This window comes from Schistocerca americana, chromosome 7 (assembly GCF_021461395.2).
Source record: "Schistocerca americana isolate TAMUIC-IGC-003095 chromosome 7, iqSchAmer2.1, whole genome shotgun sequence".
Taxonomy (NCBI): Eukaryota; Metazoa; Arthropoda; class Insecta; order Orthoptera; family Acrididae; genus Schistocerca; species Schistocerca americana.
Window position 1 is genome coordinate 591,266,560 of NC_060125.1, and position 16,278 is coordinate 591,282,837.

Sequence of the window (16,278 nt, forward strand, 5' to 3'; positions counted from 1 at the left end):
AGGCAAGTGCTCTACCAACTGAGCTACCCAAGCACGACTCACGCCCCATCCTCACAGCTTCACTTCTGCCAGGCTCTGGCTAAACCATGTCTCCGCAATATTCTTTCTTTCAGGAGTATTAGTTCTGCAAGGTTCGCAGGAGAGCTTCTGTAAAGTTTGGAAGGTAGGAGACGAGGTACTGGCTGAAGTGAAGCTGTGAGGACGGGGCGTGAGTCGTGCTTGGGTAGCTCAGTTGGTAGAGCACTTGCCCGTGAAAGGCAAAGGTCCCGAGTTCGAGTCTCGGTCCGGCACACAGTTTTAATCTGCCAGGAAGTTTCATATCAGCGCACACTCCGCTGCAGAGTGAAAATCTCATTCTGGACTAGTACTGCTAACCCCCACTTCATGTGCACATTGCGTAGCAGACTTCTGTGGAAAATTAACAAACGTTTCCAACACGAGAGCCGCCGAAGCAGGACTTGTAGCTGTATGCTGTCTTCCTGATCTTCCTTTGTGGATATCGCAAATCGTCCTATGCAATTAAAACTTGACAGTGATACGTTTAATTGTTAAGCAGGTTGGTAGTTCTGTTTCAAACTCCTGTCTCCATTGACGTTGCACTTCAACGGCATTATCAAACTTGGAAAACCACTTCACAATACATTTTCGTTACTCGAATGTCAAGCGTGCCCGAACCATTGTGTTTTCAGAATACCGAGATGAAAGTACTACTAACATCTGTTGAGCCAAAGACCGTACTACGACACACTCATGACTCAAATCGAACAACAATATCGATCTCTCGACAGAACCTGACAAAGGGTGTATTCATTTTTCTGGCGGACTGTATAATAATCGATAATTTTGAAGGGAAGTGTGGGTCTGTATTTGAGATTAGTGCTCAGCTGTAATTGAAAACTGATGCACAAACATTGTCAGATGTCTAGGTACTTAGAGTAGGCAGTGCGAGTACGTAATAACATTATGTTGCAGTCAGTCTTGGAAACTTTGCACCGAATGTTTTCTAGCATTACAATAAGACTCAGAGCAGTTATTCTGAAGTATGAACCAATTGTTTCGAAGTGTGTACCCCATGTTTACTGATCTTAAAAATGATCTTAACTAAAACAAATTCTCACTCACTAAGGAATATAATAGAAGTGTTATTTCTTGACGTTGTAAGCTAGAACAAAAGGTAGAGAAACTGTAAGAAGACTGTATGTTTGGATTCAAGTGATGGTGATTCATTGTAACAAAAGGCTAGCGACGACTGTAGTAGCAGACAATAAAAGCTAGAGGAGCAGTGCGCGAAAGTTAAATCATCCCTAGAAGACGGATTATTTCAGGTGCAGGTGCGATGTATTGCTGAGCATGAAGGTCTAGAAGCCAAACATGCCGAAGGGCTGAAAGAAATTTATCGGAATATAGTGTGGCAGTCTTTTGGAGTCTGGTTCATGTACAGGTAAGGGTGTACCTGTGGAAAGTTTTCTAGTTAAGTGTAAGAATTTTTGCAAGTTTGAGTCATCAGGAATAGTTCGCCTAATAGATTGTTTTTAAAGACTTTAGAGATGTTTTACTCAGTTATTGGAATGAAAAGAACTAGTCATCGTTTATGATCATTAAGATCTCCATTTATAACCGACAAACAACTTTTCACTGTTTAGTGGACGTTACTTCTGATGCCACTATACTCTTATACCTCTTTTCCCCGTTGAAGTGTCCGTCTAAGGCGGTGCCGGAAATATACCCAGATATAAAATGAATATTAAGTTTATTGTAACTCATAGAAACAATATTCTCTGAGGGGAGTTACACTACTGGCCATTAAAATTGCTACACCATGAAGATGACGTGCTACAGACGCGAAATTTAACCGACAGGAAGAAGATGCTGTGATTAGCTTTGCAGAGCATTCTCACAAGGTTGGCGCCGGTGGCGACACCTACAATGTGCTGCCACGAAGGAAAGTTTCCAACCGATTTCTCATACACAAACAGCAGTTGGCCGGCGTTGCCTGGTGAAACGTTGTTTAGATGCCTTGTGTAAGGAGGAGAAATGCGTACCATAACGTTTCTCACTTCGATAAAGGTCGAATTGTAGCCTATCGCGATTGCGGTTTATCGTATCGCGACATTGCTGCTCGCGTTGGTCGACATCCAATGACTGTTAGCAGAATATGGAATCGGTGGGTTCAAGAGGATAATACGGAACGCCGTGCTGGATCCCAACGGCCTCGTATCACTAGCAGTCTAGATGACAGGCATCTTATCCGCATGGCTGTAACGGATCGTGCAGCCACGTCTCGATCCCTGAGTCAACAGATGGGGACGTTTGCAAGACAACAACCATCTGCACCAACAGTTCGACGATGTTTGCAGAAGTATGGACTATCATCTCGGAGACCATGGCTGCGGTTACCCTTGACGCTGCATCACAGACAGGAGCGCCTGCAATGGTGTACTCAAAGACGAACCTGGGTGCACGAATGGCGAAACGACATTTTTTTGGGTGAATCCATGTTCTGTTTACAGCGTCATGATGGTCGCATCCGTGTTTGGTGACATGGCGGTGAACGCACATTGAAAGCGTGTATTCGTCATCGTCATACTGGCGTATCACCTGGCGTAATGGTATGGGGTGCCATTGGTTACACGTCTCTGTCACCTCTTGTTGGCAATGACGGCACTTTGAACAGTGGACGTTACATTTCAGATGTGTTACGACCCGTGACTCTACCCTTCATTCGATCCCTGCGAAACCCTACATTTCAGCATCACAGCATGTTGCAGGTCCTGTACGGGCCTTTCTGGATACAGAAAATGTTCGACTGCTGCCCTGGCCAGCACATTCTCCAGATCTCTCACCAATTTGAAACGTCTGGTCAATGGTGGCAGAGCAATTGGCTCGTCACAATACGCCAGTCACTACTCTCGATGAACTGTGGTATCGTGTTGAAGCTGCATGGGCAGCTGTACCTGTACACGCCATCGAAGCTCTTTTTGACTCAATGCCCAGGCGTATCACGGCTGTTATTACGGCCTGAGGTGGTTGTTCTGGGTACTGATTTCTCAGGATATATGCACACAAATTGAGTGAAAATGTAAATACATGTCAGTTCTAGTATAGTATATTTGTCCAATGAATACCCGTTTATCATCTGCATTTCTTCTTGGTGTAGAAATTTTAATGGCAAGTGGTGTAAATGAAATGTCGTGCTGTACCGGGTACTTCCAGAAAGGAATGATCAAATGCAAGATGGACCGGACCAAGCCTTGGCCTGCAAAGCAGCCAGCACGAAGTGTGGCAGGCTGCGGCCGGCCCTGGTATAGAACCTTGACTGACTCCATTTGTCACGTCTAAGCATTTAGAGTATTCACCATCCACCTTTATGGTTGCAGTATGACTGGTCCGAAGATCTTTCAATAATGATACTAGGTACTTCGAAACCCCAAAATCATTGAGCACATGCCTCTACTCGTCCCACAAGACACAATCAAAGGTCTTTTTTATAATCTAGGAAAAAAATTAAGGGAGGGCGCAAAATTCACGACATTTTCCAGTAACCTGCCTCAAATTCAGGCTTGTCTCTCGAGTAGTTTTACTTGTGACAGGACCTGCTTGTTCTGCAGAAATCTGAGACTGCAGGAAGAACAGATGCAGTCCAGTTTTAGGCATTCTCCAGTCTGCTTGGTGGCATTCTCGATTGAACTAATCAGAATATCAGGTACCATGTCTGAATTCATGTAAATGTTCTCTTCCTCGAAGTTACGTTCTTTGCAATACAGTGTAGTGAAACCAAAATGGGATAGTGTCTTACCTTAGCGTCTGATCCCGCGAAGCCAGTTACTTTGCACCCCTTGAGGCGCGCTATCTGCCCGACTATGGACCCCACAGCACCTGCTGCCCCACTGACTACGGCGACCTCTCCCTCCTTAGGCTTGCAGACCTCCAGCAGTCCAAAGTAGGCCGTGATTCCGGGCATGCCCAGCACCCCCAGAGAGAGGGAGAGGGGCAGCTCCCCCAGGTCTGGCACCAGCATAGCCGGAGACATGAAGTAGGGAGCGTCCGGCCCCACATCGGCCACGGTGCGGTCGCGCCACCCCCAGTAGCCGACCACGTACCGCCCCACTGGGAAGCCCGCAGCACGGCTCTCCACGATGCGGGCCACCTGTGGGCAGAGGATAATATTCTGTTACCTGCATATCACTGCATAACAACGAATAAACACCTCACCACAAACATCTACATCTACACAGATACTCCACAAGCCACTGAACAGTACGTGGTGGAGTGTACGTTGTACCACTACAAATCGTTTCATTTCCTGTGCCACTCACATATAGAGCGAGGGAAAAACGATTCTCTACATGCTACCGTATGAGCCCTAATTTCTTGTATCTGATCATCATGGCCCTACGTGAATTGTATGCTGGCGGCAGGAGGATCGTTCCGCAGTCAGCATCAAATGACAGTCCTCTAAATTTTCTCAATAGTGCTCTTCAAAAAGAACGTCTCCTTCCCGCCAGGGATTCCCATTTGATTTCCCCAAGCATCTGCGTAACATTTACCTGTTGTTCGAACATACTGGTAACAAATATAGCACCTCGCCTCTGAATTGCTTCAATGTCCTCGTTCTATCTGACCTGATGTGGATCCACAAATACTCGAGCGCTATTCAAGAACAGGTTGCACCAGCATACTGTTTGCGACCTCCTTTACAGATGAGCCATACTTTCCTAGAATTCACCCAATGAACCAGAGGCTATTATTCGCCTCCCTTACCAAGTCCTCACAGCTCATTCCATTTCATATTGCTCTGCAACGGTACACCCAGATAAACGAGGTGATTGTGTCAAGCAGGATTTATGCTGCATCCGAACATTACAGGTTAGGATTTTCTATTCATCCGCATTAACTTACATCTTCTCACATTTAGAGCTAGCTACCATTCATCACACCAACTAGACATCTTGCCTAAGTTATCTTGTAACCTCCTACAGTCACTCAGTTTCGACACCATACGGTACACCACAGCAATCTTCAGTAAACAACACCAGATTGCTGCCCACTGCGTCCGCCAAATCATTTATGTATACTGAGAACAATAGCGGTCTTATCACACGTCCCTGGGGCACTGCTAACGGTATGATGAAAACTCGCTGTCTGTTAGTTAAGAAACCTTCGAGCCACTCACGCATCTATGAATTTAATGTATAGGCTCGTATCTGCGTTAATAGCCTGCACTGGGACGCCATGTCAAATGCTTTCCGGAAATCTAAAAATACGGAATCTGTCTTTTGGCGTTCATCCGTAGTTCGCAGTATATTACGTGAGAAAAGGACAAGCGATGCTTCTAAAACTATGCTGACTCGTGAGCATTATCTTCTCGGACTAAAGAAAATGTGTTATATTCCAGATGAGGATATATTCAAGGATTCTGCAGCAAACGGCAGTTAGGGATATTGGTCTCTAATTTTGCGGATCCGTTCTTTTACCTTCTTATGTGCAGTAGTCACCTGCGCTTTTTTCCAGTCTCTTGGCGAGAGATCGCAATAAATGCAAGCTAGGTAGGGGGCCAGTGCCTTAGAGTACTCGCTGTAAATCCGAATTGTGATTCCATCCGGACCTGGTGACTTATTTACTTTCAAATCCTTCAGCTGCTCCCCAACACGCCACAGATACGTATTACTGTGTCGTCCACGCAGGCATCTGTCCAGTGCTCAAATGACGCTACGTTTGTGCGATTCAGCTGCGTGATCGATTTCTCGAATGCGAAATTTGAAGCTTCGGCTTTCGTTTTGCTATCTTTAACTGCCACAGAAAAAACTGGTCAACAAGAGAATAAATGAAAGCCTTAGATATGCTTCGCGATTTTACATGGGGCCAGAAATTTCTCAGGTTCTCTGCCGGACCTTTTGCAAAGGTATGACACTGGCAGTTGTTGCATGCTTCGCGCATTATCTTTTCACAGACGCACGAATCTCTACTAACCTTTGCTTGTCGTTATTTGTGCCCTCTCTGACTTAATGATATAATAACATTTATTTCTCTCTCTCCTTTGTTTATTTGTAACATACCTATCCTCTATTGTTCTTAAGTGCTAATTTGTATATCTGGAATAGTCACACCACTAGCAGAAGATATATTCTGATGCTCTTCTGTTAGAGATTCACGGCTTTAAATAATATCGCTGCAATAGACAGACTTTCATTAGCACAGATATTGGACTGCCCAGGCCTAGAATAACCTTAAACGTTAAAACTTATGCCTACTTCAGGCTAAAGGATAGCCAACACTTAAGGATCATGTTTCGATGAAAATCGAGAAAAATATAACTTGTACAAGTTATTGCGCTTGTCTTACTTCCCAAAAGCATATTTTCTTTATTTTTCACTTCTCATGACGCGTTTCGGTGTCAGAATCATCAGATCTTACTTCGATAGATATTATCTTCTCACTTTGTGAACATTCCTTCATATCACTTCACTTACATCATGAAGAAATGTTTATAAAATGACAAGATACCTTGTATCGAATAAGATCTGAAACACATCATGAGAAGTGAAAAATAAAGAAAATGTATTTTTTTGGTGACCAAAACAAGTGTCATATGAAACTATAATATTCCAGAAGAGACCTTTTCAAGTGTCAAACACACAAGCGACAAATGAAATTTTCTACCAAGGCTGGGGTTTGAACCCAGGTCTTCTGCTCACTAGGCAAATGAAACTAACCACTGTGCACAGTGCTTAGCGCATCTGCCTAGTAAAGCCTTGATACAAATTTTCATTCGCGCTTCAGTCTTCATATATATATATAGCATAGATGCTTGGGACTAGGAACCTTGTGGTTTTATTTGATTAAAGCACATATGCCTGGGTTTCAGACAGGTCCTCCCAGGTCGTTTGACACCGAGATGCTGTTCCAATACAGTTGGCGAGCCTCTGCAATCGTCTTCGACTTTAGGGGGAATACCAAGTGAGTTGAGGCGTGAATGGGAATTGTAATTGAGGAGAGAAGCGTGCTGGGGTAGACTGTGCAGTTGTGCAAAACCACTGTGCCAGGGTGGCGTAGTGGCTAGTGAACAGGAGGCCCGGGTTCGAATCCTGGCCTTGGTACAAACTTTCACTCATCGCTTCAATCTGCATATACATACACTGAAAACCCAAATAAAATGGTATAGGGATGCATATTCAAGGAGATATGTAAACAGGCAGAATACGAAACTGCCGTCGGCAACGCCTATATGAGTCAACAAGTGTCTGCCGCAGTTGGTAGATCGGTTACTGTTACTACAATTGCAGGTTATCAAGATTTAAGTGAGTTTGAACGTGGTGTTACAGTTGGCGCACGAAAAAAATGTGTGTGAATTCCTAAGGGACAAAACTGCTGAGGTCATCGGTCCCTAGACTTACACACTACTTAAACTAACTTACGCTATGGGCAACACAAATACACACCATACCCGAGGGAGGACTCGAACCCCCGGTGGGAGGGGGTGACATGGCGCCTGTAACCGCGCGGCCACACCGCGCGGCTCGGCGCACGAGCGATGGGACACAGCATGTCCGAGGTAGCGACGAAGTGGGCATTTTCCCGTATGACCATTTCACGAGTGCAACGTGAACATCAGGAATTCGGTAACACATCAAATGTCCGACGGCGCTACGGCCGGAAAAAGATCCTGCAAGAACGGGACCGACGAGGACTGAAAAGAATCGTTCGACGTGACAGAAGTGCAACCGTTTCGCAAATTGCTGCAGATTTCAATGCTGGGCCATCAATAAGTGTTAGCGTCCGAACCATTCAATGAAACATCATCGATGTGGGCTTTCAAAGCCGAAGGCCCACTCGTGTACACTTGATGACTGCATGACACAAAGCTTTACGCCTCGCCTGTGTCCGTCAACACTGACATTGGACTGTTGATGTCTGGAAACATGTTGTCTGGTCAGACGAGTCTCGTTTCAAATTGTATCGAGCGGATGGACGTGTACGAGTATGGAGACAACCTCATGAATCCATGGACCTCGCGTGTTCTGATCGTTCTGTGTCGGAGCTCCCGCCCGGTCGCTCCTTTAATACGGTCTTCCGACCTCGTTTAGCGCCGTACGTGTGTGGGCTACGTCACCGCGTTTAGCTCCGCGCCCCGCGCTTCATTGCGCAACTCCGGTTTTGCTCTGCACGGTCATTGTCGAGGCTACGCTGATCGTTAAGAGCTTAGTGACTGGCGTAACGTGCGACACATTCTGGCGGCAAGGGACAGCGCTTGAGGTTACCGAACTAAAATCGTTTAATTTTCACAATCTTGCGTCACCGCCATGCTCCTATACAAAACATTGCGAATTTAAAAAAAAAAATATTCCGTATTTTGAGAGGTGGCAGTAGCGACCAAAACACGAAAAAATGTCCAGTAAACATAGGCTCTAAACACATACCTTAGGTGCCTAAGCATTTGTTAATCGTCGCTGCTGTGAAAGACTTCTCTTGTACTGCAAGTTCTTTGCTATTAAGAAAGACATAGCACAGTCTAATACATACGTACCGTCACCACACACTCTGGTGCGAAAATCGTTATCGTTTGACAGTTGTAGCAACGCTAGCGCTCAGTCGGTGAGAAAGCAGTCACATGCGTCGTAAGCATAATGTTTGGTTGTAATTATTTTCTACTTAATTAACGAAAAGAACATATTTTTGTGTACCAAGAGACATGAATTATCATGAAATACATGTATAAACAGCCAATAACACTGCTTTATAGACATAAGCTATAGCTTACTCACGAAGAAATACTATCGAATATGAGTATACTTGGAGTTTACTCCGCTTTAAGCGAGAGAAATTAAACACGTATTTCATGCAAGAGAAGCATCTATTTCTATTGATGTTTGTTATTATCATACGCACTCTCCTTGATACTTAAAATTTCTCATGGAGTCTAATGATTCGCCCATTTTTACACTTCGGTCGACTACCTAATACACGAATATTTTTGTAAATGTTATTACTTTTGCTTCAAAAGCGAATGTGTTGAAGATTCTTGCCGTTCGTGGCTCAGATTTATCAAGTATGGAATTGGTTTCTTCATTCTTGGGAAACAGTGTTATTGCTTTTGACGATTTATTATCATACCTGTCGAGCTTTCTCTTAAGCTACAGTCCGTGGTGGCTTATATGGTGCGTTAAATAATGTAGGTATTACATTCTATACAGGTAACCCAGGTTCCACATTCACTGATTTGGATGAGAATGTAGGGAGCAAAACTCCGCTTTGTTTGGTATACTTATGTCGTCAACAGGTCCTCTAGAGTTTATTATCAATTTTTTTGTTAATAGAGGAGAACGACATTATTCAGTAAATATCCGAACGTTACAAGAAAATCGTAAGTAAACTGTCCTGTAATATACCATTTCATACCTCCAAGTATCCTTAGGAAATTTTCCTATCACAATTAAAGTTCGATAACTGTTTTCGATTGCTATCTGCAGCCGTCTTTAGATCGTTCAAAATATGAAAAGACGGTGAATAAGCATTGGAAAGCATCGTCAGCTGTAGTCATGCAACGACATACATTCGTAAGTACCAAAACAATACTTGTACGTAGTTGAAAACGTCACCGTGAGCAAGCCAGGTTGTAGGGACGGTAGTTTCGCAAGTTGACCGTCATATAGAAAATTGTCCAGTTGTGTGAGTAGTAGTTGGGTCAAAAAGCTCATTACTTGCAGTAGTATAAGGGGTATTATCGTGAGAGCAATATATCCGGCGGTTCCAAAAACGATCAGCTGTTCCGTAGCCTGGCTTACACAAGACTGATCCTTTGTGGCGGATAACGTAGTCATGTTCATAAAATATGTACAGATTGAAGGATAATATGAGAACGCTGCACAGTACAAGTCTGACAAGGCAAGTTCTCTCGTGATTCTTGAACAGAGTATTCGCTATTACAGTGTGAAATGTACTGCAAAACTCAATTAGTCTTTCTCCTCTCCCGTTCCTTCTGCCAAGCCCATAACACCACGTAAGTCTTTCTTCTATTCTTCCCCCTACAACGGCGTTCCAATCACTCACGATTATTAGAATTTCATCTCCCTTTACGTAGTGAATTACCCGTTCATATCTTCATGTACTTCTTTATTTGTTGCTGTTGGTATGCTGGCGAATCTGAAAAGAACAACCGTATCGCGTAACTGCCCACAGCAGCTAACTCTCTGTCCTAGTTTCCTGTTCACAACGAATCCTGCTCCCGTTATATAATTCTCTGCTGCTGTTGATATTACCATATATTCGTCTAACCAGATATCTCCATCGTCTTCCCATTTCACTTCCCTGACCTCCCACTATATCCTGATTTAGCCTCTGCATTTTCCTTTTCACATTTTCTATCTTTCCTGTAACGTTCAGACTTCTGGCATTCCATGCTCCGACTCGCACAATGTTATCCCATTGTTGGATATTCCATGTGTCCTCATGGTCACCTCCACCTTGGCAGTCCCCTCCCGGAGATCGGAATGGGGGACTGGACCGAAATCATTTGCCAACGAAGAGACCATCGTGACACTTTTTCAGCGTGATCATATCTTATTTGCTTTTTATGAAGAGGTTTTCATTGCCTTCTGCATCCTCATTGTTGATTCTTCCGCCCTTTTGGGGCAGTTTCACACCCCAAGGGCAAGAGAGTGCCTGGAACCTCTGTCTGCTTCTCCGGACTCTTTATTGTTTATGAACAGTCAATGAAAATTGTAGAAAGGTAGGAAACTACGGAGGTGGAATCTGGATAAGTTAAAAGAAACAGAGATTATTGAGAGTTTCAGATGGAGCATTAGCCAACGTTTGACTAAACCAGGGAGAGGAAATACAGTGGAAGCCGAATGTGTACCAAATGAAAAATTAAACAGTGAAGGCAAAAGAATAACTGATATGTAAAGCGACAAGACTTAGTAGAAATCCTGCGAAAACACAGGAGATTCCGAATTTAATTTACGAAAGAAGAAAACAATAAACTGTAGCAATTAACGCAGGCGAAAAGGAATGTAGACGTCTAAAAATGAGACATGCAGAATGTGCTAAATGGTTAAGCAGGAAAGACTAGAGAAGAAATGCAAAGCTGCAGAAGCATGAACAAATAGAGCAAAGATAGATACCACCTATAGGAAGAATTAAGATACCTTTGTAGAAAAGGGAAGCAGCTGTATGAAGGTTGCAGAGCAAGCTAGTGGTAGGCAGAGAAAGGGCAGCTGAAACATGGAAGGAGCGCGTAGAGGAGTTCTACGGGAGAAATTAACTTGGAAACAATATTACAGAAAGGGAAGAGGAAGTAGATGGATCTGAGATAGGAGACATTATACTGCGAGAAAACTTTGACAGAACACTGGAACGTGTAAGTCCAAACAAGGCTCCTGGATTAGACATTTGCACCGAATTATTGGGATCCGTGGGAGACGCAGCCTTTACGAAACTATTCCATCTTGTGTACGACATATATGAGACTGGCGAAATACTCTCAGGCTTCAGGAGGAATGTTACATTTCCAATTCCACATGAAGCACACGCTGACAGGTGTGAATATTATCGAACGTTGAAGGTCAGAGTTGCTTAATACCGACCGAATTACACGGAAGTGATGAAAGTCGTGGGATAGGAATATGCACATATACAGATGGAGGTAATGTGGCGTACTCCAGGTATAAAAGGACAGTGCGTTGGCGGAGCCGTCACTTGTAGTCAGGTGATCCCCGTGAGAAGATTTGCGACCTGATTATGGACGGACGACGGGAATTAAGAGACTATAAAACGCGAAATGGCAGTTGGAGCTAGACGCTTGGAACATTCCATTTCGGAAACCGTTCAGGAATTCAGTATTCCGAGACCCACAGCGTCGAGAGCCTGCTGAGGATACCAAATTTCAGGCATTATATCTCAACGAAGACAACGCGTTGGCCCACTGCCTGCACTTAACGACCGAGAACAGCGACTTTTGCATAGAGTCGTCAGTGCTAATAGACAAGCAACACTGCGTGCAATAACCGAAAAACATATCCGTAAGGACAGTGGGGTGTAATTTGGGGTTAATGGGCTATGGCAGCAGACATCCGAGACGAGTGTCTTTTCTAACGGTGTGACATCACCTGCGGCATCTCTCCTGAGCTCGTGACCATAATGGTGTGCGGTGCGTTTACGTGATCACTGACTGGAAATGGTTATGTTCGGCTACTTGGAGACCATTTGTAGTCATCTGTGGACTTCATGTCCCCAAAGAACGACGAAATTTTTGTAGATGACACTGCACCCGGTCACAGAATCACAACTGTTCACAATTGGTTTGAAGAACATCATGGCCAATTCGAGCCTATGATTTGACCGCCCAGATCACACAACATGAATCCCACGGATATTAATCGGACATAGTCCAGAGGTCAGTTCGTGCACAAAATCTTGGGCTGGCAACACTTTGGCAATTACAGACGGCAACAGAGGCAGTGTTCCTCATTGTTTCTGAAAAGGGCTTTCAACGACTTGTTGAGTGGATGCCAGGTCCAGCTTCTGCACTACTCCAGGCAAAAGGAGGTGTGGCACAACATTAGGAGGTATACCATGACTCTTGTCATCTCAGTCTATTTACAGAAGATTGGGATACGTTGTAGAAGCCATCCTCGGGGAAGGCCAGTTCTTCTTGTGCCACGGAAAAATGGAAATGAGCATACGGCAGCATTGGCTGGGAGGCCCCATCTGGAGAAGTTCGGTCGCCAAGTTCAAATCTTATTTCAGTCGACGCCACACTGGGCGACTTGCAGGAACGTGATGAGGATGAAATGATGATGGGGACAACACCAAGTCCACGAATGGAGAAAATCTCCAACCAGGCCCGGAATCGAACCTGGGCTCACTGCATGGCAGGCAAGCACATAACCACCCAGCTAAGCAGGCGGACTGTTCCTGGGAAATTTTGGACCATGCGAGGCAACACTGCCTATAAAACTACCCTCGAAAGTGGCAAGATAACTAACATTGATGTGGATGCGGACAGGACATCCGACCTCACGAAAGACGGCGCCATCGGCACACGGGACGAGCAGGTAGACGTGTTTTGATCCCTCAGCACTGTCTAGCGGCCGCTGTCGGCTTTATCTGGCTCGCAGACCACACATTTTCTGTGCGAAAATGGATGCGATTAAAATAACTGCATAAACTCTGTTAGTGACTGGCAACGAAGAGTGGAGAAAATCGCAAAGACAATTTTGGTTTCGTCGGTGGCTTGAACGGCAAATTTCTGGAAGAGGATTACTACATAGCGCTGTACAACGATCTGAGATACATACAGTAGAAGTTATTCGTAAACTCAATTGAATTTTCAGACCATTTTCGTTTTTATGTTGAACACAGTGAAGGCACAGTGTCTAATGTCAGTTTATATGCCAGTATCACTTGGATTTCCGCTCCTCCCAGATTCTATAAAGCCCTGAACCCCTAGAACGCCACACACTCCAATTCACCTTCCGTATTGTCATTCCGTTCCCCATGTGGATCCTCTATGACCTCATCCCCTTCCCACATCTTCTTCTTTTCCTCGAACATATTCGCACCCCGTACATCGTTTGCTGACTCGATCCCCCACTGTCTGGTGTCTTCTGTCCTCTATACCCCCAGCCTGTTGCCGCGCCTTTTCTGTTGTGTCCCAGCCTCTCTCCATCTCCACACCCTCCACCTCCTTTCTCAGCGCCTACTCCTACTGCATGACGAACTTCACACTGACGTCTACCCCTCCTGCCAAAGCTCCACCTTCCCCCCTCCTACTCCTCAATGCTCCCTCTCCCCTCCTCTTCCCTTCCCTTGAGCTGTTTTCCTCCCTCCTGCACCCCCCTCCCTTTCCCGTGCCCCCTTCTGTGTCTCTGCACTCCCTCCTCATTTACCTTCCCAACCCCATCTCCCACCCCGACCGTCTCCTGCCTCTTGGTGCGCTCCCCGATCCCCCCTTTTTTCTTTTCCTCCCACCCCTTCAGCCCCCTCCCCCACTGTACTTCCCTCTCCCCTCTTTTTCCCTCCTCTCTGGTCTCCTCTCCCTCTTCAGGTCCCTCCCGGTAGTTTTTATTCTTCATGTGTGCCCCATCGCTTACAGTGATCTTTTAAGTGTCTCTCATTCTGTGTGTTTTTATACTGTGGCTGACTCTTAACTTGTGCATGTGACTCCAGTGTATTTTAAGTGCTCCCCGACTCACCAACTGTGTTCTTTTAATTTTATGTGTACTTTTTTTAAGCTGTCCCCCCCACCCCCAATGAACGTTCCCGTGTCAGTGCATCCATCACCACCAACTGTCTCCACTTATTATGTTTTTATATCCCCCTTTTGCCGCATTTTTTTCTGTATAGTTTCCTATTTTTATTTCATTGTAACGTCACTCGGCTGAAGAGCAGTGCATTGTGCCCATACGGGGCAGGGGAATGAAACCACAATAAAGAAAAAAGAAATTTCAGTTTGCGCATATATAATATCCATATTTTTTATGCTGTGCTGACCACTAACACCCTGAACTAACAAATGTCATCACATAGGTTTCAAGATCACGATTCGTTACTTAATTTCATTGAAATGGGAGAAGGGACTCTTTGAGAAGCTGCTCACTATCGTAAAAAGATATTTATCGGTGAAATACAAAAATTACCCTGTCATAAGCCTAGATATTGGTATATATATTTTACAGAAAGTTTCTTAACGTTAAAAACTTCCAGTGTGTAGCTTGTGTTTACTTTCAGACATATACCGGCAGTCACGTTCAGATTTCTGTTCACCAGGGAATCATTCCAGTCGTTGGCCTTTCCAATAATTACTGCAGAAAATAGATCATTTATACCAAATAACATCGCTTTTGAGATAATTTATCTGTCAAACGAAAGAAAAAGACCTAAAGACATAGAACCTTTAAGGAAACATAAGGCGAAAAATATTTTAGTAGGAGGTGGTGGACAACTAGAACCTGCAACATCAGCCATCATCACTCTGAGCGCACGATGCTATCAACTGTGCTACAGCCCCGACTTAGCAAGCATATACGATACACACTATCTAAACACTGTATCTATAAATGTCATTATTTGAAACTTAATATGGAAATCATACCAAAAAGACGCGATTTTGATAAATCATCATTCTACCGTATCATTGAAATGGTATACGTTCGTAGCACGCAAGTTATAACAATAAAAAATCTACTACAGACAGGCTTTACCTACCGATATGTAGTTTCCTGTCATTTTATTATAACAAATCGTAGCTAAAACGACGCACTTTTGAGGGATCCTCAATTCGCTGAGGCTTTGGAACAGCTTATATTCATATTACGTAGTCTACGAGAGAGAGAACCGACCAAATACCATGTTTACTGCCATACAGTATGGCACCTCCAATGCTGTGCTTGTAACATAAAACTATGTCGCATCTCACTGGCCACATTCTCCTCCACCGGGCAAAAATCCGACATGCCACATACGTTATTTCATGCTACGCAGTGTAGTGGGACGTAGAATTCCATACTGTGACGTCACCAGCTCATCGGCCGTGTGCATTTTCACATCCCGTGGGACGATGGCTTAAGATTTATCGTAGAAGATAGCTTAAAGAAACGCAAACCACGTTTATATTATTTGTAGTTTTACAGAAGTCTTCTGACAGTGTTGGCTTGAATACATTCTTTTAAATTCTAAAGGTAGCAGGAACGAAATACAGGGAACTAAAGATCATATACAGCTTTTACAGAAACCAGATTGTGGTTATTTGAGCCTAAGGACATGAAAGGTAAGCAATGGTTGAAAAGGGAGTGGGGCAGGGTTGTAGCGTATCTCCGGTGTTATTCAATCTGTTCATTGCGCAAGCAGCACAGGAAGCCTAGAAGAAGTTTGAAAAGGGAATTAAAATTCAGGAAGAAGAAATCTAAACTTTGAACTTTGGCGATGACATTGTAATTCTGTCAGAGATACCAAAGGACTTCGAGGAGCAGCTGAAAGGAGTGGATATTGTCTTGAAAAGAGATTACATGATGAGCATCAACATAAGTGAAACAAGAGAAATGGAATGCATTTGGACTAAATCAGGAGGACGTGAGGGATTTAGGTTGGGAAATGAGACACTGAAAGTAGTACTTAATTGTTGATATTTGGGCAGTAAAGGAACTGCCGATGGTTGAAGTAGAGGGAATATGAAATACCAACTGGCTGCAGCAGAGAAAGCATTTCTAAAAAGAGGAATTTGTTAACATCAAACATAAATGTTAGTTTTCGGAAGTTCTTTCGTAAGGTACTTGTCTTGAG

The 16,278-nt window shown here is 44.2% G+C and overlaps 1 protein-coding gene and 1 non-coding gene across 2 annotated transcripts in view; one reads left to right on the forward strand and one right to left on the reverse strand.

Annotated features, from left to right (window-relative positions):
- Window positions 1-216: 216 nt before the first annotated feature.
- Trnas-uga lies at window positions 217-291 on the forward strand. The gene has a single exon. It is a non-coding gene; the product is annotated as a tRNA-Ser (tRNA).
- Window positions 292-1,358: 1,067 nt separating this feature from the next.
- Window positions 1,359-16,278, reverse strand: part of LOC124623113 (prostaglandin reductase 1-like) — a 34,038-nt gene continuing 19,118 nt past the window's right edge. The window contains exons 2-3 of the mRNA XM_047148903.1: window positions 3,797-4,147; window positions 1,359-1,382 (exon numbers count right to left, since the gene is read on the reverse strand). Coding sequence (XP_047004859.1) covers window positions 1,359-1,382; window positions 3,797-4,147 — 375 coding nt within the window. The remainder of the gene's footprint in view (window positions 1,383-3,796; window positions 4,148-16,278) is intronic.